Source organism: Elephas maximus, chromosome X (assembly GCF_024166365.1).
Source record: "Elephas maximus indicus isolate mEleMax1 chromosome X, mEleMax1 primary haplotype, whole genome shotgun sequence".
Lineage (NCBI taxonomy): Eukaryota > Metazoa > Chordata > Mammalia > Proboscidea > Elephantidae > Elephas > Elephas maximus.
Genome location: NC_064846.1, coordinates 26,210,805 through 26,235,175, shown reverse-complemented (window position 1 = coordinate 26,235,175; position 24,371 = coordinate 26,210,805). Strand labels below are relative to the sequence as shown.

Below are 24,371 nucleotides of genomic sequence, written 5' to 3'. Positions count from 1 at the left end.
TCTCATGAGCACAATTAAGTGTTCTGGAATTCCCATTCTTCGTAACGTTACCCATAATTTGTTATAATCCACACAGTTCAATGCCTTTGTAGTCAATAAAACACAGATGATGAACATCTTCTGGTACTCTCTGCTTTCAGCCAAGATTCAACTGACATCAGCGATGACATCCCTCGTTCCACGTCCTCTTCTGAATTTAGCTTCAATTTCTGGCAGTTCACTGTTGATGTACTGCTGCAACCAGTTTTGAATTATCTTCAGCAAAATTTTACTTGCACGTGATATTAATGACATTGTTCGATAATTTCTGCATTCTGTCAGATCACCTTTCTTTGGAATGAGCACATATATGGGATCTCTTCCAATCAGCAGGCCAGAATGTTTGACTTATACTTTTAAATATTGTTCCGCCGGATGAAACATTATTTCAGTAGCATAGTAATCTTTGGAAACTCTGGTGGCAGAGTGGTTAAGAGCTACAGCTGCTAACCAAAGGCTGGCAGTTTGAATCCACCAGATGCTCCTTGGAAACCCTATGGGGCAGTCCTAGTCTGTCCTACATGGTCATGATTTTGGTATAGTAAGCTTCTACTTAGCTATAATAATGGCAAAAGATCATTCAAAAATAATCTTTACTGTATTATATAAAAAATGAACTTACATAAAAAAATATAAACTAGAAAGTAAAAATTTTCCCCATAGTTTTAATCATAAACAATGCTACAATAAAAAAAATCTACACTTTAGAGAACAGCTGCCCCTTTCTCATATATATACTATGCCATGATTTGTGCACAAAATGGATGGGAAATAAGACCATTCTTGTTTGCCTGTACTTTGCAGAAGTCAAGTCAGGGAGGATACAAAACAAACTATTAAAAAACAATTTCTTCAGAGGTGGGGTCAAGATGGCGGAGTAGTCAGACGCTTCCAGTGAACCCTCTACAACAAAGACCCAAAAAAAACAAGTAAAATGATAAAATTTATAAAAACCTAGGAGCCCTGAACATCAAAGGCAAAGTCAGAAAACAGACTGAGTGGAACTTCTAAGATATATGAAACATTAAACACACAGAATGATCTAGTGTACATGACCTTAATTTAAAAAAATCTGATGATTTGATGACTGGGAAAGAACTTTAAAACCTTTTATAAAGATAATTACTATAAATATAAATTTTTATTTAAGTTATATGGATACCAGTATAAGATTTCTTATCAAAATATCTAGACAAGTGAACATTTGCTGTATACCAATCCTTAATATTTTGTAAACATTTTTTAAATTAAATTTTGTAAAAGTTTTACCTGCATGTGATATTTCAGAGGATCCAAAAGACTGAACATAACATTACACTTTGGACAAGGTGTTCCAGTTGTATTTTGATTTGTTGAGGTATCTGTACCTGAAATAAGTGAAGGACTTCTGTAACTGAAATTCATCTTTTTTGAACCTTAAACAACCACTGATCACAGTTTTAAAATTCACCACTACTTCTAAAATTTATGTATGAATAACTATTTTTTATATGCTAGATTTCATATCTACCTTGTGATAGCACAACCTGGGAAGAGGTCACTGAGGGTGAGGTACTTGTGTCAGATATGTCAGAAATACCTTCACTGATCTTTGGCTTTTTTGGAGCAACACTGTCTGCTTGAGAAGTAGAAGGACGTTTTGATAAAGGCGAACTTTGATCCGAATCTACAATGATTTAAATAGTGGGAAAGATACTGGTAAATGGTTTAGTGTAGAATATTGCTTACAACTGCTACTAAACTAACCCTATATTTAAAATTAAATAAAAATACTTTGGAGCTAAATTAAACGTAATATAATTGAATTCTCATATCATACAAATGACAGTAAAGAATGATCAAAATTTATATAGTAAAGGAGTAGAATTGCACAGCTATTATTGACTACATATATTTAACTAGTTCATGAAATAATCTTTTTACGCAAGAAAATCCTAAGTGTTTCAAATAAATACATAAACAGCTATCATAAAAGAACTCAGACCAAAAAAAAACCCAAGCCTTCCCCCCAAAAATCAAATTAAAGGAGACAGAATACTCTGAGCTAAGTTCCTACAAATAAATTCCTCTAGGAGCTTGAATGCATTTGAGTTTGGAAAAAAAAAAAAATATATATATATTCTAAAAATTTAGAGACCCTTTAAGATGCTTTTTATTTAACAATTTAAGATTTCTAATGAAACACTTGAAGTTGCTTCTTTTTCCACCTAAGAAACTGATAGATGTTCTAGTCATGGTTTTAAATTGTTTATTCCCTATGTAAAAAGTGGAATGACTCATTCTTATGAAAAGATTAAAAATTACTATAAAGGCTTTCAAATTATGTTCCCCAGAGCCTAATGGATTCATCTTAGGGAATATAGTGGACAAGTTAGATACAGAAACTCTACTTTTATTTGAATTTTGCATAAAATTGAGTAGAGATTTCATTGTTAAAAATAGTTTTGAGCTTGAAAACCATCACACCAAAGGCTAAAAGATGATATAATTCACAGCATTAGCAAGAAAAATGGGGCTATTTAGGCTATAACCAGATCAGGCGAAAGTCTTGTGAAAATAATCCACAATTGTACCTTGTTAATAAAGATCCTGAAACTGTACATCATATTTTAATGTTCCCAACTATACACTAGTAGGAAAAGTAATAAAGTAAGATACATTAGACATATCCTAGGCTTTTAAGTCAGACAGGATTAAGTTCAAATCCTGCCTGTTACTCAACAGCTGGGTGTATATTCTTGGCTTGTTTAACTTCTCTAAGCTTTTAATTTCCTCATTTGTACAATAAGAGCTATACTACTTTATTCTAAAGCTCAAATAAGATAATGTATTTTGACTTGGTGAGGTATCTGTACCTGAAATAAATTAAGGACTTTTATAACTCAAATTCATCTTTCTTAAACCTCAAACAACCACTAATAATAGTTTTAAAATTCACCACTACTTCTAAAATTTATGTACGAATAACTGTTTTTTATATGCTAGATTTCATATCTACCTTGTGATAGCACAACCTGGGAAGATGTCACTGAGGGTGAGGTATTTGTGTCAGGTATGTCAGAAATACCTTCACTGGTCTTTGACTTTTTTGGAGTAACACAGCATTTGGCACATAGCAAGCACTCAACAATAAATGGTAGGTATCATTTTTTTTTTTTATCATTGTTACTACATCTCTGGGTGATACAAACGGTTTGTACTTGGCTGCTAACTGAAAGGTTAGTGGTTTGAATCCACCCAGCGGTGCACTGAATCAAAGGCCTGGGGATCTACTTCTGAAAGATTCAAACTGATCAGTTGCTGTCATGTTGGTTATGACTCAGTGTAAAGTAGAACTATGCTTCGTAGGGTTTTCAAGTCTGTGACATTTCACAAGCAGATTGTCAGGGCTTTCTTCTGAAGTGCCTCTGGGTGGGTCTGAACTGCTGCCAACCTGTTGGTTAGTAGTCAGCTGCGTAACCACTTGTACAACCCAGGGACACCTTGCGTAAGATCGCAGCCATTAAGGACCCTATGGAGTGTAGTTCTACTCTGAAACACATGGGCTTGTCATGAGTCAGAATCAACTTGAGAGTAAGGGGTTTGGTTTGTATTGTTAGTAACAAAATATTCTATAATATCTTAGTTTAGTTTAAAGAAATAAAAACCTATCCCAATAGGTTCACCTGTCAGCTTTTTAATAAGGAAAATAAGATTATTACATTAGTGGGCTCCTCTGTCAAATCTGTATTTCATTTTTTGAGATCACATAGGAATAATTTTCTCCTCATCTTTACAGGCACATGCTAACTGACAGTTATACTGCAGGAACTTGGAACCAATTTGTGTCATCACAATATTCTTCTGAAATCCTCAGGTTACCTGAACAACCAATGAGGGCTGGTATTTTGGACTAGGCAACTGATCATACAATAGGCTGGATAGTAAAAATAGACGGTTTTACTATCTCCAAATTAAATAAAAATATTCTGAGTTTAATACTGTTAAATCATAACCCTTTCATATATTTATCTCTGTTGTCTTTGGCTCATGCTGTTCCCTACCCTTAACAGTTCTTATTTGTTCCAATAAAAATTCAATTCTCATTCTTCATTCTCAAGCTCAAACTCAACCTTCTCCAAGAACCTTGCATTGTCACCCTAGACAGGAGTTAATTAATCACGCTTCTAAACACACAGCACATATTATCACTCACAATTCTAACAGCTATTTATTGTCAAGTCCTTCAAAGCTTATAATGCATTTTCACTTATTTAGGCCTCAAAAAAGCCCTAAGATATATAGATCAAGAATTAAAATTATATATCCAAATGGCTGATTTCAGGTCTGAAGAATGAGTACATTATGTGAAAAAGAAAATCTCTATTTAATAATATGAGGTGTAGCAGTTAGGTGATTGATAAAGGCCACAAAGATCTTTAGAATAGAGGAAACCAACTAAAACCGTATTTGCCATTAAGGGCAAAGTAACATGTGCTGTAGTATTAAAAAAAAAAAACCTTACAGAAGAAGAATAGGCGTCATCTTTACTACCTAGAAGTTTGAAGAATTCAGATTTTTTCTATGAATAAAGTCCATGTGCTTTTGTAAAATCAGATTTAAGACACTATTTTATTTCCCTGTTTCTTTTGGTTCTTGACTATTCTAACTAGCTGAGCAACATCTACATAAATATCAAACCAAGTATTACCAAAATGGAAAAACACTTTCGCATTTATATTACTACAGTTTTTTTGTTTCGTTTAAACTTGAAAATTCAGAAAGTTCTTATGTTCCTTTCTCTATTTAGTGAAACATATCAAAATTGCTAATATAGAAACAGTAATTGTTTTGATTACAGGGGATTTTTCAAACTAGATAAAATTCCTTCGTAGCATACTAGTTTACAGGCAGTCCCTGGGTTACAAACGAGACCCGTTACTGTGTCTTTAAGTTGAATTTCTAGGTGAGTGTCTTAGTTACCTAGTGCTGCTATACTAGAAATACCACAAGTGGATAGCTTCAACAAACAAATTTATTCTCTCACAGTCTGGTAGGCTAGAAGTCCAAATTCAGGGCATCAGAGCCAGAGGAAGGCTTTCTCTCTCTGTCAGCTTTGGAGTAAGGTCCTTGTCATCAATCTTCCCCTGGACTAGGAGCTTCTCTGCACGGAAGCCCCGGGTCCAACGGCCGTGCTCTGCTCCTGGTGCTTTCTTGCTGGTATGAGGTCCCCATGTCTCTCTGCTCACTTCTCTTTTATATCTCAAAAGAGATTGGCTTAAGACACAATCTAATCTTGTAGATAGAGCCCTGCCTCATTAACATAACTGCCACTAATCCCATCTCTTTATCATTAACATCATAGAGACAAGATTTACAACATATAAGAAAATCACATCAGATGACAAAATGGCGGGCAATCACACAATACTGGGAATCATGGCCTAGCCAAACTGCTAAACATATTTTTTGGGGGGCACAAGTCAATCCAGAAGAGTAAGTCAGAACAGGTGCATACAGTTTAGCCTTACTTTAGTGTAAGAAAACGCTCGAAGCCTTTTCAAAGATTTAAAAGCTACACCTGCAGCAAGTGAAGGTGATTGTGATGAAGAATTTGTTGCAAGTAGGGGATGGGTCAATTGCTTCAAAGTGAGGGCAAAGGTACATAACATTAAAGGGCAAGCATGAGTTGAATCAGATGTTTGTAACCAGGGACTGTATTTTAGGTCAACGAGAAACTTTTGTTATGGTACACAATCAAAACTGATTCTTCTTGAATTGGAAAATTTCATTATTCCTTCAATGGGCATTTACTTGGTACTTACTACGTGTGCAACTCACTATTTCTTTAGTACTGCCATTTTATAACAACACTATGTAATCGTATTTAATTATCATATCTACATTTATTTGGACAGAAAGACATTAGCCTTATTAAACCTATAAGAAATTAACTATTTGTTGATTTTTTTATACTAATGACCTTCCAAATAATTATTTTTTAAACAGAGTACTTACAGCATCAAGGAACTTCCCTGACTCAATAAAATTAAATCAAGATTGTTCAGTCCAGGGCCAGTTCCGAGGAAGAATGAGCTCAAATAATACACGGTAGCCAACTTAATACAAATAAATATTTTATCATTAAATTATAAATCTTATCTAAGCTTTTATATAACATCACCCATGAAAGGCATTCAAGAACTATTAGCTCCATTCCACCTTTGAATATATCGAAAACTTAACAATAAAAGTATGGGCTTAAAAACAGAAAATCATTCCATAAGCATATTCATCAAGTTTCTTTTCATAATTTTTATGAAAAAGTTGTAAAACAAACCTTCTGGAGGTGTTTGTACCACTTGGGTCTCTTGTGTTAATGGTGGCTCCTGGGTCAAGTCAAATAGTAAGATTGAAGATTTATCTGAGTCATCCTGTGATGAATTCTTTGTCAAATCCTGTAAGAATATTTCAAAGAATATTACATTTATTCAATATAATTATAATTATTTTGTTCCATAAACTTTTATAAAGGTAAATTTAACTATATGCCAAGAATATCTAGATAACCTTGATGAGGCAATTACTAATAAGTTATAAAACACAAAGGCAATTATTACTCTCTACCAAAATTAACTAGCGTAGTGGTTAAGTGCTACGGCTGCCAACCAAAGGGTCGGCAGTTCGAATCCGCCAGGCGCTCCTTGGAAACTCTGTGGGGCAGTTCTACTCTGTCCTATAGGGTCACTATGAGTTGGAATCGACTCGATGGCACTGGGTTTTGCTGGGTACCAAAATTAACATCTACTGAAACTGAAAGCAAGCTATTAGTTAAAAAAAAAAAAATTAGTTAAGAGCTGGCTTATTCCTGAATAGCCAACTAAAATGGTGGTCCAAGCTTTTCAAACAAAAATATAAAACCATTTTAAGTTAATTAGATATGAACACACTTTAAAGGGTTATTAAAAATGCAGCATTTCCATCAAATAGCAAATAACAGAACCTCAGCTTAATCCTTGGACAAAAGCAAAAAAAAAAAAAAACACAACAAAAACAACATGCTCATCTGAATATAAAACTTTAAAGCATCCATACTTCTAAAAACCCCATGCATAAGATGTCAGGGCAAACAAAATGGAAATCAGTTTGCAGTACTGTTCGTCAGAACTGGGGATGATATGGGTTTTGGAATCATCTTTATGGAAAAATGTATAAACCAGAGGTCAGGAAGAGAACAAATGGATCTCCCACTCTTCTGGTATGTGTGTATGTACGTGTCTTGCTGAAGACCCTTGCCTTGCTGTCTTTGAGGAAGCAACGAGCCACATTAGGAAGACTCCCATGGCAAGTTACTAAGGGTGGCCTTCAGCTAACAGCCAGCAAGAAACTGAGGCCCACTGTTCAACAGTACACAAAGAGCTGAATGCTGCTAACAGGTATAATCCATACTGAAGGCTGTAGGCTTTGATCTTCATCAGTAAGTGCTTCAGGTCCTCTTCACTTTCAGCAAGCAAGGTTGAGTCATCTGCATTTTGCAGGTTGTCAGTAAGTCTTCCTTCAATCCTGATGCCCCGTTTTTCTTCATATAGGCCAGCTTCTCAGATTATTTGCTCCGCATACAGACTGAATAAGTATACTGAAAGGATATAACCCTGACACACACCTTTCCTGATTTTAAACCATGCAGTATCCCCTCGTTCTGTTGAAACAACTGCCTCTTGGTCTATGTACAGGTTCCTCATGAGCACAATTAAGTGTTCTGGAATTCCCATTCTTCACAATGTTATTATCCATAATTTGTTATGATCCACACAGTCGAATGCCTTTGCATAGTCAATAAAACACAGGTAAACATCCTTCTCTGCTTTCAGCCAGGATCCATCTGACATCAGCAATGATATCCCTGGTTCCACATCCTCTTCTGAATCCAGCTTGACTTTCTGGCAGTTCCCTGTCGATGTACTGCTACAACCATTTTTTAATTACCTTCAGTAAAATTTTATTTGCATATGATATTAATGATATCTTTTGATAATTTCCACATTCTGTTGGATCACTTTTCTTTGGAATGGGCACGTATATGGATCTCTTCCAGTTGGTTGGACAGGTAGCTATCTTCCAAATTTCTTTGAATATACCCACACTCAATGCCATCTAGTCGATCCTGACTCGTAGTGACCCTACAGGCCAGAGTAGAACTGCTCCGTAGGGTTTCCAAGGCTGAAATTTTTACGGAAGCAGACTGCCACATCTTTCTCCTGTGCAGCAACTGGCAGGTTCAAACCGCTGACCTTTTGGTTAGCAGTCGAGGGCTTCAACCACTGTGCCACCAGGGCTCCTTTCTTTAGGTACAGAAATGCTTTATGCATATTACCCATTTTTTCACCCAGACTATTTTAAAAAATGTGTATTCAAGGGTCATGAATTAATAACGACAACAGTTTTAAACTCACGGACCCCTGAAAGTCTCGGAGAACCCCAGGAGTCTGAAGACTATACCTGGAGAACCATTGCTCTAAGGCAATACTTTTTGTTTTCATAGTATATATTTATACATATATGTATGGATAGATAGATGTGTGTTTATAGGTATTTCAAAAACTGTGTTAGCGTGGATTGAAATCCCAGATCCATCATTTGCCAGCTGTGCAACCTTGAGTCAATCATTTAACCTCTCTGAGCCTCAGTTTCCTCAACTATAAAATGAGAAACGTGGAAATAATAGTGCCTACGCCCTCTATCTGCCAGTTTGTTTTACTATGCTGGCTTGTGTATTGGTATGATACTAGAAGCTATAGTACCAGTATATCAAATACCCATAGGGTCAACCATGATGGTCAGGTTTCAGAGGAGCTTCCAGACTAAGACAGACTATGATCAATGCCCTGTTGATCTATTTCCAAAAGTTAGCCAATAAAAACTTTATGGATTATAACAGAATATTGTCTGATCTAGTGCTGGAAGATGAGCCCCCTAGGATGGAAGACACTATATAATAGCTGCAACAATGGACTTAAACATACCCAGGATCATGAAAATGGGAGAGGAACAGGCAATGTGTCGTTCTGTTATACATATGGTTGCCATGAATCAAAGTCGACTCATAGCGACTCCATGTGATAGAATAGAACTGCCCCATAGGGTTTTCTAGGCTGTAATCTTTAACGGAACAGATCAACGGGTCTTTCTCTTATAGAGCCACTGGGTGAGTTCCAATCACCCATGAAGCACTTAACCACTGTGCCACCAGGGAGCAAGCAGTTAAATACTATAACTATTTAACTTAAGCATATTTTATTAAAGGGGGTTAGTTTTTGCAGTTATAACTTTTAGGTATTGGTTGAGATACCGTAACGATGGTATCATTTTCTTATGCTGATTATGGTATTATAGGAATGGTGACTAGCTATGATAGTCTGGAATTCTAACAGGGTAATATAAAAGCCAATGTATCCCTGAGCTAACTGAGTAGTTTCAGAAATACTTACAGGTTTAGACAGGCTCTGAGGAGTAACAGAACCCTGTGAAGATCTAGATCTAGGTGAGGCCGTTGGACTTGGTGTTCGGGTCAAGAAGCGGCGACCTGTAGTCCTGAATATCTCAGGGATACCTGTATTTTAAAATATGCAATATATTGAATATATCTCTAGATAATCAACTGTGTCAAAATATTTTCTTTTAAAATTAAAATAATACAATACCACTCTACCTGGACTGAGCGACTCACTCTTTGCTGACCTCGAAGATGAGCTGCTGGAGTTACCTCTGTTCAAAATATCTATAAAAATATTTACTTTAAACTTTATTGTTTGAACACAATATATGTTATAGTTAAGACTTTCCAAAAACATATTTATACACACCCTATAATTGAGGTATATTTCTTTCCTTTAATGATGACAGGGTTGTGCATAGACTGTGACTCGAAATCAAACCGTTCCCCAATCTCATACCCCATTCACATGCTTAAAAGCCTAAAAGTTTCATTATGGGAGAGCGGATTGGATTATCTGTGCCAGTACTCTTGAGTTCTGAAAGGCAAACTATCAGAGACTAAAGACTAAATGGAACCTAGAGTTTACCAGAGTATCTCATAACTTAAGGGATTTCAAATCTACCACTACACCAGAAGTCAATCTGAACTTGACATGAATCTCTGGATCAGTTTAAGGTTGCTCCCTCTTGTACTCATGTGAACTTCCTTCATAACTTCTAAGTTACTGAGGAATCAAATTAAAAATCCGGAAAAGTAGAGATCTGGCTAAAACGGCAGGTCAGGAAAAGGTGGAAAGCATTAAAAATAAAACAAAAAAAACCCTCAAAATTTTTCCTTTTTTCCCTCCTAGCAGAAAAGGAGTCCCTGGGTAGCACAAACTGTTAAGCGCTTAACTATTACCTGAAAGGTTGGCAGTTCGAACCCACCCAGAGGTGCCTCAGAAGGCAGGCCTGGTGATCTGCTTCTGAAAGGTCGCAGCCTTGAAAACTCTATGGAGCAGTTCTACTCTGCACACATGGATTACCATGAGGTCAGGACTGACTCGATGGAAACTAATAACCACGACAGCAGAAAAGAGCCAGATCCCATCAAATGTTTTCCAACAAAGGCAATGTGGTACTCCATGCCTAAGTACTACAGAAGTCTTCTAGGAAAAAAAAACTTGCTCAAATAACTTGATATTGTTTTCATTCAGAAATTCAAGGTATTTACTCAAGCCATGAAAGAGCTATTCTTACAGTAGTTTTTGGTAGCTTTAGTTTACCAAACAGAAGTTTTTACACCCCCCTTCTGATTGTTCTATATAAACATTTAGCTCGTATTCCATATGTCTAAAATGTTTTATGGCTTACACATAAAATATCAATAAAATCATTTAAATCCTCAGTTAATAACTCACAAAATAAATTCCACTGGGGTCATTCTTCTTTTTAAAACTAATATACACTGTTCTAGTTGAGTACTGTTACCAGACATCTGCAACTGGTATAAATCCAAACTGAATCTTATCTGTCATGCTTTCAATAAGACAATTCAATGAACAATTTGAAATATTTTAATATTTCACTATAAAAATAATAGTGACTCTATTAACCACAACTGTGCCAATATACCTCGTTCATTTTACGTTGAAGTGGCATATCACTTAAAACCTGTTGCTGTCGAGTTGGTTCTGACTCATAGTGACCACACAAGACAGAGTAGAACTGTCCCATAGAGTTTCCAAGGAGCAGCTAGTGGATTCCAACTGCTGCCTTTTTGGTTAGCAGCCAAGCTCTTAACCACTGCACTACCAGGGCTCTGGCACTTCACTTAGAGCCAATTTGTCACAGAAAATGATATTGAGAATTCAATTGGTTAAATTATTCTACTTCTGATAAAACTGAAGTACCATTCCAAGTTTACAGGAAAGAGGAGCAAGAACTAGGCTTTCAGAAAATATAAAACTCATCTCTTAACCACAATTTTACACACTGCAATGGTAAGTAATAAATCGCTGCTATGCTGGCTACAGTCTTTGGTAAATTCTCCTGGCTTAAAAATAAATAAATAAATAAATAAAATGGGAAAGGCTCTGTTTCCTCTCCCTCTCCTGAAATTCTGTATGTTGTTCCTCTGTACTTCGCACATTTTTGAGCAGACATTTTAACAAGTGTCATCAGTATATTCACTTTATGACTATACACAGAAGTTGCTGTTAAATGGGTGTAGCCAGAAGCTGTAGGCCACGTTGGTACATAGCACCTGTGCATTGTGGAACCAAAAATCAAAATAACATTGCGATGAGGCAGTTGCCTGGACTTGAGAACTACCATCAAAGACTAACACAAACTTATTTAGTATATTCTGATACTTTAAGCATTCTTAACACTTGCTTGTCTTGCCTGTATTTCTGGGCTTAAGGGAAAAAAAGAAACGTAAATAAACAAACAGATAAATAAGCTACTTGGCTACACTAAAAATTAGGATTTCCAATCTCCGAAGGCTTCCAAAGCCATCATGTAATCCTGACCCTTAATTAACATTTCCTTTTCTCACATGTGATATTTTAATCTCTTACTGCTCTTCCAAGTCTTTAACCACATCTCCACCTTGATTCTCACAAGTTTTTACAGACCTCACCCTCCCACTTACCTCTAACTCCTTGCAGAGGAGGAAGGACATTAACATTAGGACGTACAAAACAGTCCATTAGAAACAACAGCTTATAAAAGTTGGTTTTACTGAAAGTAAATGCTTACTTGAAATGGCTGGCTTTGAACTTGACAGTTCTCCAACAAAGATCAGTTCATCATCTTCTTCATTCTGAGTCTCTTCTACTCTTCTCTGCCATGGTTCCAGCTCTTCTTCTTCACATTCCATGAAGAGTTCTGCCATTTTTGAATTATCTAATTTTTAAAAGAAGAAAAACAAACCTTATTTTCAAATAGAAAAATACTTTTATCCAATACATAGCATGATAATTAATATATACTTGAATAATCCTAGTAGCAATTACTGAGTTGCTACTTGTAGTCAGTACATGGTAGCAACAGTAAGAAACCCAGAGCTCACTCTTTAAGATCTAAACTAGCAGAATTTAGTTAGACAATGGGGTTCATCTAGTCTCTACCGGTCTAGTAAGTCTGGCCTTTTTTTTTTTTTTTTAGAAATTGGAGTTTTGTTCTAGATTTCTCTCCCATTCTATCTAGGACTATCTACAGTTGTTTACAGTGACCAATAAATTTAAAAAACCACCAAATCCAATCAAAATGAGTTTGTTATATGACTGGAAAATGATTGTACCTCCAAAAAACAGTTAAATCCAACCATTAAATGGAAAACAAAAACAAAAAAACCCCCCAAAACTGTGTGAACAAAAAAGGAGATAAACTAAGAATAAGAAGTAACAGATGAAAGATATACTAGAAAAACTAAACAAGATCCAGGGATACCAGGCAGAGCAAAGTAGAGATGAGGAGCTAGGCTCAAAACAGGGGAATTAAGTGAGGTTTATTCCATTCCAGGGCAGATGTTTCCTACCTGAAGAAACCAACAAAAGAACATACTGTGAATACCATCAGCCTCTAAGTTCTGACCAACCACACGAAGTTCAAAGAAACATTTTAGTTCTTCACTATATGGATGGACAACCAATGAGCACTAGAAATTTGAGGAAAACCTCCAATGTGAAAGATAAAAGAAATAAAACAGATGAAAGGATCTTAAAAAAAATGAGATAATAAAGAGGGCAGGTGAAAATACTAGAGAAATTATAATTAGCATCTTTAGAGAGATAAGACAAGAATTTTATAAAAAGCAACATTCAGAAAACAGAAAATAGCTTGTGGATTGAAAATATGATAGCCAAAATTTTTTAATTCAGTAAAAAAAAAAAAAACCAAATGTCATAGTTGAGCAAATGTTCCTGTAAATGCAACTCTCTCCACACACAAACACAATCTAAACAAAGACGACAAAATTGTTAGAAAATCAAATTCAAAGATACAACATTCACCTAAATAAAAGTTCCAGAAAAAAGAATCAAGAAAAAGGAGTGGGAAGGTTATCAAAGAAATAACACAAGAAATTTTCCCAATTCTAAAGGACATAAATTTCCATACTGAAAGAGCCCACCAGGACCCAGCATGATAAAGAAAAAACCTACACTAGAAGGATATAATTTTTTTAGAAGGATATAACATCATGAAAATTTCAGAACACTGGAGATAAAGAGAATATCCTAACATCTGCCAGAGATAAAGGAGAGGGGATATTGTGAGAGTGTTTATGCGAGAAGAATGTCGAATAATGCCTTCAACATCCTTAGTAAGAATAAATTTCAACTTAGAGTTCTATACCCAGCCAATCTTTTCACCAAGCATGAAAGTAGAATATAGACAAGAAGCAACATCACGTATTTACCACTCATTCACCCTTTCTTTCTCAGGAAGATACTACAGAATCTACCAAAACATGAGACATAACCAGGAGAGAGGAAGAAACAGAATTCAGCAAGTATGGCATTCAACACAATGCAAAGACAACGTCCTAGGACAATACAGCTGTTTAGCAGGCCTAGAGGACAGTCAGCCAGTATAGGACAGGAGAATATTACTCCCAAAAGGAATGTTTCCTGTTACCCATTGCCATCGAGTGGATTCTGACTCACAGCAACCCTAGAGGACAGAGTAGAACTGGCCCATAGGGTTTCCAAGGAGCAGCTGGTAGATTCGAACTGCCGACCTTTTGGTTAGCAGCTAAGCTCTTAACCACTATGCCACCAGGGCTCCGGAATGTTTCCAGGAGACCCTCCCAAAAAAGGGAAAAGAAAAAAGATTAAAAATGAAATTGTTAGATTACCTGACCAGTTTTACTGTGTAGAAAAGTGAATTAAGAGGCTATGGGTGGAAGGGTGCGGGAAGATCTGGCTACAGACTTTTTGTTCTGTTTTGTTTTTGGTGAAAGTTTACACAAGAAATTAGGCTCTCATTTAACAATTTCTATACATATTGTTCAGTGACATTGGTTCTATTTTTCACAATGTATCAGTATTCTCATTATTTCCATTCTGGCTGTTCTGTTTCCACAAATCTAGCTTCCCTGCCCCACCCCCCCTTGCCTTCTCATCTTTGGTCTAGGGTAAATGTTTACCATTTGGTTTCATTTAGATGATTACTTTGAGGTGCACAGTACTCATGGGTGTTATTTATTTTATGGCCCAATCTGTCATTTGGCTGAAAGGTGACTTCTGAGAATGGTTTGAGTTCCAAGTTTAAAGAGTATCTCAGGACAACTGTCTCCAGGGTTCCTCTAGTCTTTACCAGTCCAGTAAGTCTGGCCTTTTTTTTTTTTAGGAATTTAAGTTTTGTTCTACATTTTTTTCCCATTCTATGCAGGACTATCTATAGAATCTCTGGTTGAAATGGCTGTAGTAGTAGCTAGGCACCATCTAGCTCTTCCAATCAATGACATCTTTATCTTTTCCAAAAGCAACTTTACTATATTAAAATAACGTCATTTCTACTTCTGATTCAAAACTAAGACAATGCCCTATCATGGTCTTAAAAGTCACTAATTGCAAACACTGCTTTGGGGATGGCATAAAAGGAAATACCTTAACAAATTAGATCCCATTCTTTTAAAAATCGTTCATTTCCCCTTCTATAAAAGCATGTCACAAATAATTTAATGGCACAATATTGTTTAATGTTTACTAGTCCACCTACCAAAACCAAACCTAAACAAAGCAAAAAAACAACAAAAAAAACACTTCCTATCCTCCCAAATGTAAATATTATGAACTGACCCCTTTCTTTTCTAAACTATGCTTTTAAAAATTATATAATATGCTCGAAGTGAAATAAACCATTAAACCTTTTTTTCCCTTCCATGTCTTATGGCACTGACAGTCTATGCCACACAATTCCAGATTTAATATATATCTCAAACTGCTTGGTATTTCTTCACGTCTTAATTGTGTATGTCCAACTCCAGAGTAAGCTTCTTGAGAGTAAAAAACATATTTTCTTTGTCCTTCATATTTCCTCTCACTCACAGTAGTCTACTGGATATACCAAAAAACATATGACAATATATGGGTTAGGAAGCTAGACGAATTCGGGCAACACCTAATTTAAAAAAAAATAAGAGAGACTCATGTATATTGATGATAAAAATATCATTCATGTTCATGTTGGTGCACATAGGTTTTCTTCATTCTTTTTAACTGGACATTTCCACTATCAACATATCCAAGGTATAATGTTGAATAGCAGCCTGAGTGGCGCAAGTGGTTTGTGATTGGCTGCTAACCTAAAGGCTGGTGGTTTGCACCCACCCAGTGGCTCCAGGAAAGAAAGGCCTGGCAAACTGCTGCCTTATTAAGATTACAGCCCCATGCAGCAGTTCTACTCTGTAATGCATGAGGTCACCATGAGTGGGAATCGACTCATTGGCAAAGGATCTAGGTATTTTCTTTTTATAATGTTGAGTAAAAATCTTAAAAGGGCACATAATACCATATGTAGTATGATCTTCTTTAGAAAAAAAATTTTGTCTATGCATATAAACAAGGCTATGATTATATACACTGAACTGATAATAATTTTTTTTACTGTCCATTTTTTACTATGAGTATGTGTTACTTTAATAATTCTAAATATTTTTGTTTTTAGGAAAATGTGCCCACTTCTATCTCTCTCACCTTTTCTCCTGAAGCAACGAATCAGCACATAAGCCCCACATACTAGTATCAACCGTGGCAGCAATACTTACTTTTTGGTTGCGAAGAGTTGTCGTCGTCCATCAAGTTGCAGAGTTGACTTTCTTTAAATTACCACCTAAGTACCAACACACGACCATCAGTCAGTTTTAAGAGTCACTTTAAATACCAAACCAGATATTGAAAACCTAAAACTTGAGTCTCAGAAATCCTTAGGTCTCATTTTGATCTCTAGCAAACTTACCATGCAACTCCTGACAAGGTAGCAAATAGATCTGTTTTCCTCCCTATAAATATATCTATTACAGTGGATTTCATTTAAAAATTCGGGTTTACTAAAACAGGAACACTATAGGGTGATTACTCATTTTTACAAAGAATGCCTTTAAATATCTGTAATTTAATCATTAGATTTCAAGTAAATGCTTAATAATTCAGCATGTTATTTACTAAGTTTGAGTTCATTCAGAAATAAACCAATTGTGGAACATATCAAACTAAAAAAATGATCTTTTTGGAGTAGAAAAGATTCAATTAAATATGTAATTACAAATATTTAAAGGCATTCTTTGTAAAAATGAGTAATCACTCTATAGTGTTCCTGTTTTAGTAAACCTGAATTTTGAAATGTTAAGTGACATTAATCTTTAACTGTTACCTATTCTTCACATTTCAGAAATAAATGTAATTATTGTTATAAGAAACGTAAGTTTAATAAAATTTTTAGTTTATATTTTTCTGGTTTCTCATCAACTTTAACTGAAAAGGAACAGAAAATTAGTTTGATCTATTTTATCATAGATTAGTTCATTGAAAAAAATTATTACTCTGCCTTCTGTGCACAAGGTAATGAGCTAAGTTTAGGGGAAAAAAAACAAAGATGAGTAGTAAGTCATAATCCTTGCCTTTAGAAGTTTACAAGCTAATATGTCTGTTCTTGTTCTTTGGGTTTTTTTTTTTTTTAAGCTGTTACAATAAACATTGTCAAAATACATTTGAATTGCTTTATCTAAAACAGGAATTTGTGTTCTGGATTTTCATACACACACAAAACTATTTTACAAAATAATATTTCTTTAAAATACTGTTTGTTATAAAACAAAAAAAGGCCAAAAATAGACATTAGAAGCCTAGAATATTAGGATATAGAGAGTGAATTGAATCTTCACATTTGTCTTTATCCTCAGACTGGCAAAAGCAAGCTTCTCTGATTTTTCCAGTTTTAAATTATTTGGACTGAATTAGTCCAAAAGGAAAAAACATTACTTTAATTCTAGAAGTTGTTACTGGTATAAATGTCTCAATTACTTTACTGAATTTTGTATTTAAGTAAATTTCCGTAGTTCTGAGGTTTGACTATTCAGATTTCTTTCTAGAATTAGCGTAATGCATGTGTCAAGTAGATAAATACATGACAATTCTTCCTCAGCATTAAGATCTACTGCTACCAAGAATACGGCATATTTTTTAAGGGTCACAACTGCACAGCCTATGAAACATATTAAACTCACTTTATTAAATGACAATATAAAATATTCATCGGTACACTCTGAAATTAGTACTAAATTTACAAACGGTCTATACACACAAGTCATATACACTGCCTATATAGAAATGGCTTTTGAGGCCCACAGGAGACACCAAGGAGTGGACCACCAATCGATCCATTCATAAATACTCTAAAAAGTCAGAAATCCTCAGATGCCATTAGAACCATAACTTCAGTCTAAAGCTACACTATGCAGTAAGGTGGCCACTAGCCCATGACTACTTAAATTTAAATTAATTAAAATAAAAAATTCAGCTCCTCAGTCACACTAGCTACATCTCAAGTGCTCAAATGCCACAAGTGACTAGTGGCTACTGTACTGGACAGTGAAGTTGCAGAACACTTCTACTGGACGATGCTGGTCTAAAGAGTAACTACCATATTTAGTTCTAGTTTAAAAAACAGACAAAATTTCACGGATTCCTTTGAAATCTCAACCGTTGGAGCCCTCCAAAACTATCACCACAAAAAAAAAAATCCTTAAATCACTACTTCAGAGTTCTGGTGGCAAAGCAAACTTTAATCTTTAATTTAATCTATGGGAGATCAGGAAACCCTGGTGGTGTAGTGGTTAAGAGCTACAGCTGCTAACCAGAAGGTCGGCAGTTCAAAGCCACCAGGCGCTCCTTGGAAAACTTATGGGGCAGTTTTACTCTGTCCTTTAGGGTCACTAAGTCAGAATCCACTCTATGGCACCAGGTTTGGTTTTTTTTTGGGGGGTGGGAGATTAAATCAGCTGTCAAAAGTGAAACAAATATCCAGCAAAGATATGCAACGGGAATATTAGAACTCCTATAATATCAACTCCAGAGGGTCTCCAGATTTGCTCCAAAACAGAAGAGGAAAGAACCCTCCACTTCAACTACTGACTCAGGTAGAGGTACTATCGCCATGTTTAATGCATGGTTTCAATGGGAAAAAAATAAATTCTAAGTTACTAACTATCAAACACCTCTTGGGGCACAATCCATTTATTTTTTGGAGACTGCCTATTTAAATACCATTTTGCTATTTTTTATTTCAGTATACACACATATATAAATAATTCAACTATCTTTTAAACAGATTTCATTGTACAAAAGACATTTTTAAAAGTTAACGGGTTAAAATGGTAAACTTTGTTATGTGTATTTTACCACAACAAAAATATTTTTACAAATTTATGGATACCACTCACACCCACTAGAATGGGTATATTCAAAAAGACAAGATAACAAGTTTTGTCAAGGATGCAGAGATATAGGAACACTCATGCACTGCTGGTAAGAATGTAAAATGGTACAGGCCCTTCGAAAAACTGTCTGGCAGTTCCTCAAAAAGTTAACCATACAAAGACATAAACTGGGGAAAAATATAACTACCTGTCTTTCAAAGCCAATCTGTATAGTATTTTATGTAAGTTTTATAACATAGTCTATAATTATGAACTCCTAAAGTAACCTCAGGAAGTATATACTATGAATTAATTCCCATTTTATAAGAATGAACCTTCTCCACCAAAAAAAAATGTTAAGTTAAAAAAGCAGAGTGCCATGGTGGGAAAAGTGGACATAGCGGCTGAAAAACATAAGTGGGAATTTGGGCTTTACCATTTCCTGGCTGCCAAGTCTATAGGAAGATTAATCAACCTATTTGACCCTTAATAGTTTCTCCACTTTACTGTGAAGATTAAATAAAACACATAAAAAATCCCTGAGTAGTACTTTCCACTGTTTTGCTTAATTTTTCTTTCTTTACCTAATGCCATACCACAAGTTGATAAGTATAAGCACTAAAGAGAAAAAAAAAATTCTAGTTCATGTAAAGAATTCACTGCTGTCACAAATAAAGCAAGCCAGATTAGCAGTTCTCAAAACTTTTTGGTCTCAGGAGCTCTTCGCTTATGTTGGTTACATTTATATTGATACCATATTAGAAACTGAAACTGAGAAAATAAATACGTATTTATTTGTTTAAAATAACAGCAAATTTAGTCGGGTAGGGTGACATTATTTTGTACTTTTGCAAATTCCTTTACTATCTGTCGTAATAGAAAACAGATTCTCAAATCTGCTTTACATTCTTCTAAGAACATGTAAAGAAGGTTCCCATGTCTAATTTCTTATTACACATCTAATATTAGTTTTTCACTGTTTTTCTGTAAAGTATTTGTAAAATGACACAAAAATATAACAAAATAAAAATGGTCTGTCGGACCCAGATGGTACATAATGATGACTGCTTTTCCTGACAGTTAATAGAAAGATTCCTTAAAAGAAAATTGCTTTGCAGAGAACAAATCAGTCTAAATACACATTTTTAATACAAATTACTAAGTAAGTTTTTCTGAGTCACTTAAAATACCCAAGATCCAGACCCACTGCCACTGAGTTGAGTTTGACTCAGAGTGACCCTACAGGACAGAGTAGAACTGCCCCATGGGGTTTTCAAGGCTGTAAATCTTTACAGAAGTAGACTGCCACATTCTTCTCCCAGGAAGCAGACTAGTGGGTTCAAATCACCAGCCTTTTGATTAGCAGCTGAGCGCTTAACCATTGCACCACCAGGGTTCCTTTACTTAAAACAACCTGACTGAAAACAAAATATCCTGCTCCTTCTCTGGAGCAGAAAAAGAGTACCAAAAAAAAAAAAAATCAGAATTATATATTTAGTGAATATAACTCATAAATATTTCTGTTCCTTGAAGTTACTTTTGAAAAATAACAAACTCCGTTCAATATAAATTTCCAATATTCTGCATCTTAAAAATATAGGTTACTTTCTACTCACAAAAATTGCTATTCCATTTAGGTATTTCTCCCACACAATTAGTATGACAGCAACAAAAAAATTCTTGGTATGGTTCTAAACGTCCCCTTAAACAAGGAAAACAGGTGGGAGACAGGAGGGTACAAAATTCTATCTTTCCTTGTCCTGTCTCCCCTACTAAAAAAGCCAAAGCTGAGTAATTAAACACTGGGCTTAACAAGCCAGACTGGACTAGATAACCTAACTGGGGAGAACGGGTTGAACTGGGGAAGCTGAGATTTGGAGTCCCCCGACATCAGAACTTTTCCATGTATGTTAGCTCACTACTGGTATAAGGGCCCTAGGCAAACTCACAAAGGAGGCAAAGTACTGCTGTAAGGGCCCTAGGCAAACCTGCAAAGGAGGCAGTCTCAATCTTATGTCTCCTACTTTCAGCCTTCTTTCCCCTAACCAAAAACAAACAAACCAACCCAGTGCCGTATTTCTGACTCATGGCGATCCTATAGGACAGAGTAGAACTGCCCCATAGAGTTTCCAGGGAGCGCCTGGTGGATTCGAACTGCTGACCCTTTGGTTAGCAGCCACAGCACTTTACCACTATGCCACCAGGGTTTCCTTCCTTTCCCCTAGCCATCTAAAACCCTGATGCAAGCTGGGAGCGGCAATTCCAAGTTCCCTAGATAGGTTAGTCCTCTCCTCCAAAATTGCCTCCCCTCCTTCTTCCTAACTTCCAAACACCCATTTCTAGTGGACAGCTCTCTACTACATGTTTATCAGATCATTAATTGCTTCCTAATTGCAAAGTAAAACTCTTACAATGGAAATGGACTGTCATCCTTACCCAAGGGATCAAACTTAGGATCATTAATAGAAGCACTATGTGCCTAATTTTTTTTGGGGGGGGGGCGGTTGGGAGGTGGTTAAGAAGAATAGGCAAGGAGGCTCACCTAAAAACTCTTAATACTGTTCAGTTCTTCTGTCTTTTGTTTTTATTTTTAAGATTTTATTTCCTCTCAACTTTTTACCATTCAAATAATAGTATGTTCTTATTTCCAAACATTTTGAAAACCTGAATAGCCCGTTGAATTTCTACCATGTAATGGAAGGTGTACTGGTGTTAACACATCAAGGGCACACAAAGCCCTAGCTTAATTTTTAAAAGCACATCAGTGCCTTCACAACATCAGTGAAGTCTCTGCTTTAAAGAGACCGTTTGAGTTTGCACAGTAACTCCCAAAGTGGGACATCTCACAAATGTTCAAGAGGCTTTTGTAACTTAAAACTCTACTTCTAGGTTTCCATTTTAAGTTTAATGGCACTAAAAGACATTAAGACTCACATTCCAAACCAGAAAAGAAAACAAAATTTTAAGTTCACAGATTTTTTATTTTAATTAACAAATCTTTGCAAACAAAGAATTCCTTGGATCAAGGTCTTCTATGCTTGTAGGAGCTGGTTTACTTTGACATTTTCCCTCAGATTTCTTCTTAGATGCATCAAAACTCAAGAAAAGAGGAACTCCATCTCTTAAAGCAGGATCAAGCCGCAAAATGAGGTAATTTTTTCAGTCTCACGAAGTAAAACCTGCAAAGCTCACTATAAGAAAATTGTTTTATCTAACTCGTTTCTCCTCAGGGCTCTTCTCCTCCAGACAATAACGGGACAGAGCATGATTTCTATGACGGAGGAGGGAAGGGCCTTCGGAAAGAACAAGAATGGAACGGCTGGTCACCTGGGTAAGGAGAACCCGGGCAGAAAGGAGAGGCCTCAGGGGTCTCAATGCCTGAAAAAGTTTGAAACGCCCTCCGGTCTCTTATCCTCTGACTAAAGAGACCTTGGGGTGGGCGGGTCTCGTCAAACACCTACATCAAACGTACAAAAGATGAAAGGGAGCAGTCTACAGAAAAAAAAAGCCAAAACCACGCTGGGTGCAAAGACGCACACAGGCCCTAGAAGGGGAGGTGTGGAGGCGAAGGCGGCGGTGGCAGAGCGTGAGGTGGCCACCGCCTGCACGGCTGAGGCGTCGCGGCCTGTGTAGCTGACAAGGCGGCGAGGCCGCAGCCCCCCGGCCGGAGCCGAACAGCTTCGACTAGGGACGCCTCCCTCGCTAAGGCCTGCGCAAGATGGTGGCCCGTTCACCGCGCCGCCCCGCCCCGCCCCGCCGCGCCGCGCCGCGCCGCGCCGTCCCCCGCCGCGCCGCACCGCCCCGCACCGCCCCCCGCCGCGCCGCGCCGCCCCGCACCGCCCCCCCGCTGCGCCGCGCCGTACCGCCCCCCGCCGCCCCGTGCCACCCCGCACCGCCCCCCGCCGCGCCGTACCGCCCGCACCGTTCCCCACCGCCCCCCGCCGCGCCGTACCGCCCCGCACCGTCCCCCACCGCCCCGCACCGTCCCCCACCGCCCCGCACCGCCCCGCGCCCCACCGCCCCCGCCCCCCGTCCCTTCCCCCGCGCCTTGGGAGCTCCCGGAGATTCGCGCCAGCATCGCGTCCTTCAGCCCGCTACCCTCGCGGTGGTCCCGCGGCCGTGAGGGAGAGCCGCTGACTGCTTTCGCGCGGCGCGCGCTGAGGCGGCGGACGCTTACCACGAGCAGAACAGATCGCCTGACTAAGGCTTCTGATGAGGAGAAAGTAGAGAAGGAACGGAAGGAGCGCGAAAACGCTACGCGGTCGAGGCTGCCGCTGACGGAGAGTCAGCGGCACCGCCGATAGACACGCAGCAGCTGCGGCTCCTAGCGCGGAATGAGCGCCTCACAGCGCCCCCCGGCAAATATATAGCAGCGCGCTGCCTCACGGGTAGCTGCCGACTCCGCCCCCGCACATCCGGGTATCTTTCCTAACGGCTGCACGAGGGCGGGCGGGGCACCTGAGCACCGCTTGACAGACCCGCGAAGGCAGTGGCGCGCGGCAGCCGGCGACGGCCGGGTTCCTGCGCGCGGTTGTGGACCTTCTCAGCAAGAGTGCAGTGCGACACCGGGTTGCAATCCCTAAATCTAACATGAATTCCGGGTGTAACGGCTAGAGGCACCATTAAAAAAAAATTGTAAAAAAAACACTGTATGAGGTGGAGACATAAACCAAATGAGTTAAAGGAATAAAGTCAGCTTATTTAAATAATTGGTTCATTTCACCAAATTTGTTTTAAGCATATGGCTTTGCTTGCATCTCCTTGTTATTCCTAACTGCATAGGGATGCCTATAATAATTTTTAAATGTTAAGAAAAACACTTGTCAAGATACTGCTTGTATACACATTAAAAATATATATATATATTGCGTTCAGAGCTGTAAAGAAAGTTTCCTTTCCCAATTTTCCTCTGGCTCGCAAAAATTACTCAAACTTGAAATTTTACCTCTTGCGTTCGTTAACATACACATAAATCCCGTCAGTCGCTGAACCCTACCAATGGTTCCGATTCGAACTAGTTTCTTGTATCTTATCTAGACTGCCACCAGCTGTTTTCTCAGGTATTTGTCATTGCAGTAACCTGCATACGATTCCCATTCCCAGATTAATTTTCCCAAAATGTCACTTGAATCACCTATAAAGACAGGTGACCACCCTTTAGAGACATAATTGCCTGCGCGTGAATGGGATATAGTCTACCCAGTATGCCCTTTGCTTCTGGTCCCGAAAATAAAATTTTTTGGAAAAGCGAATAATCAAAATAACAAACATGTAAAGTTTATCATTCAAAATCGTGGACAACCATTCATGGATTGGCCTTAGTTCTGGACAGGCTGTTAAGAAAGCCTATGTTGCTCCCGCCTTTAGATGTGAGCGGGAAACTTAAAATTTGAAACTCCTCAGCCTGAGCCTGATGGGAAATTTCAAATGTTCAAATCTGCCGCGCGCACCA

At 37.6% G+C, this 24,371-nt stretch overlaps 1 protein-coding gene across 2 annotated transcripts in view; it reads right to left on the bottom strand.

The window, feature by feature from the left end:
* Positions 1-23,208, bottom strand: part of ZNF280C (zinc finger protein 280C) — a 50,035-nt gene extending 26,827 nt beyond the window's left edge. Inside the window, exons 1-8 of one of the 2 annotated variants that reach the window (XM_049871240.1) lie at positions 23,097-23,208; positions 16,271-16,335; positions 12,256-12,402; positions 9,728-9,796; positions 9,507-9,628; positions 6,359-6,476; positions 1,550-1,705; positions 1,309-1,406 (exon numbers count right to left, since the gene is read on the bottom strand). In XM_049871240.1, coding sequence (XP_049727197.1) covers positions 1,309-1,406; positions 1,550-1,705; positions 6,359-6,476; positions 9,507-9,628; positions 9,728-9,796; positions 12,256-12,402; positions 16,271-16,301 — 741 coding nt within the window. In that variant the 5' untranslated portion in view covers positions 16,302-16,335; positions 23,097-23,208. The remainder of the gene's footprint in view (positions 1-1,308; positions 1,407-1,549; positions 1,706-6,358; positions 6,477-9,506; positions 9,629-9,727; positions 9,797-12,255; positions 12,403-16,270; positions 16,336-23,096) is intronic. The other variant, XM_049871241.1, reaches the window with a different exon arrangement.
* Positions 23,209-24,371: the final 1,163 nt, after the last annotated feature.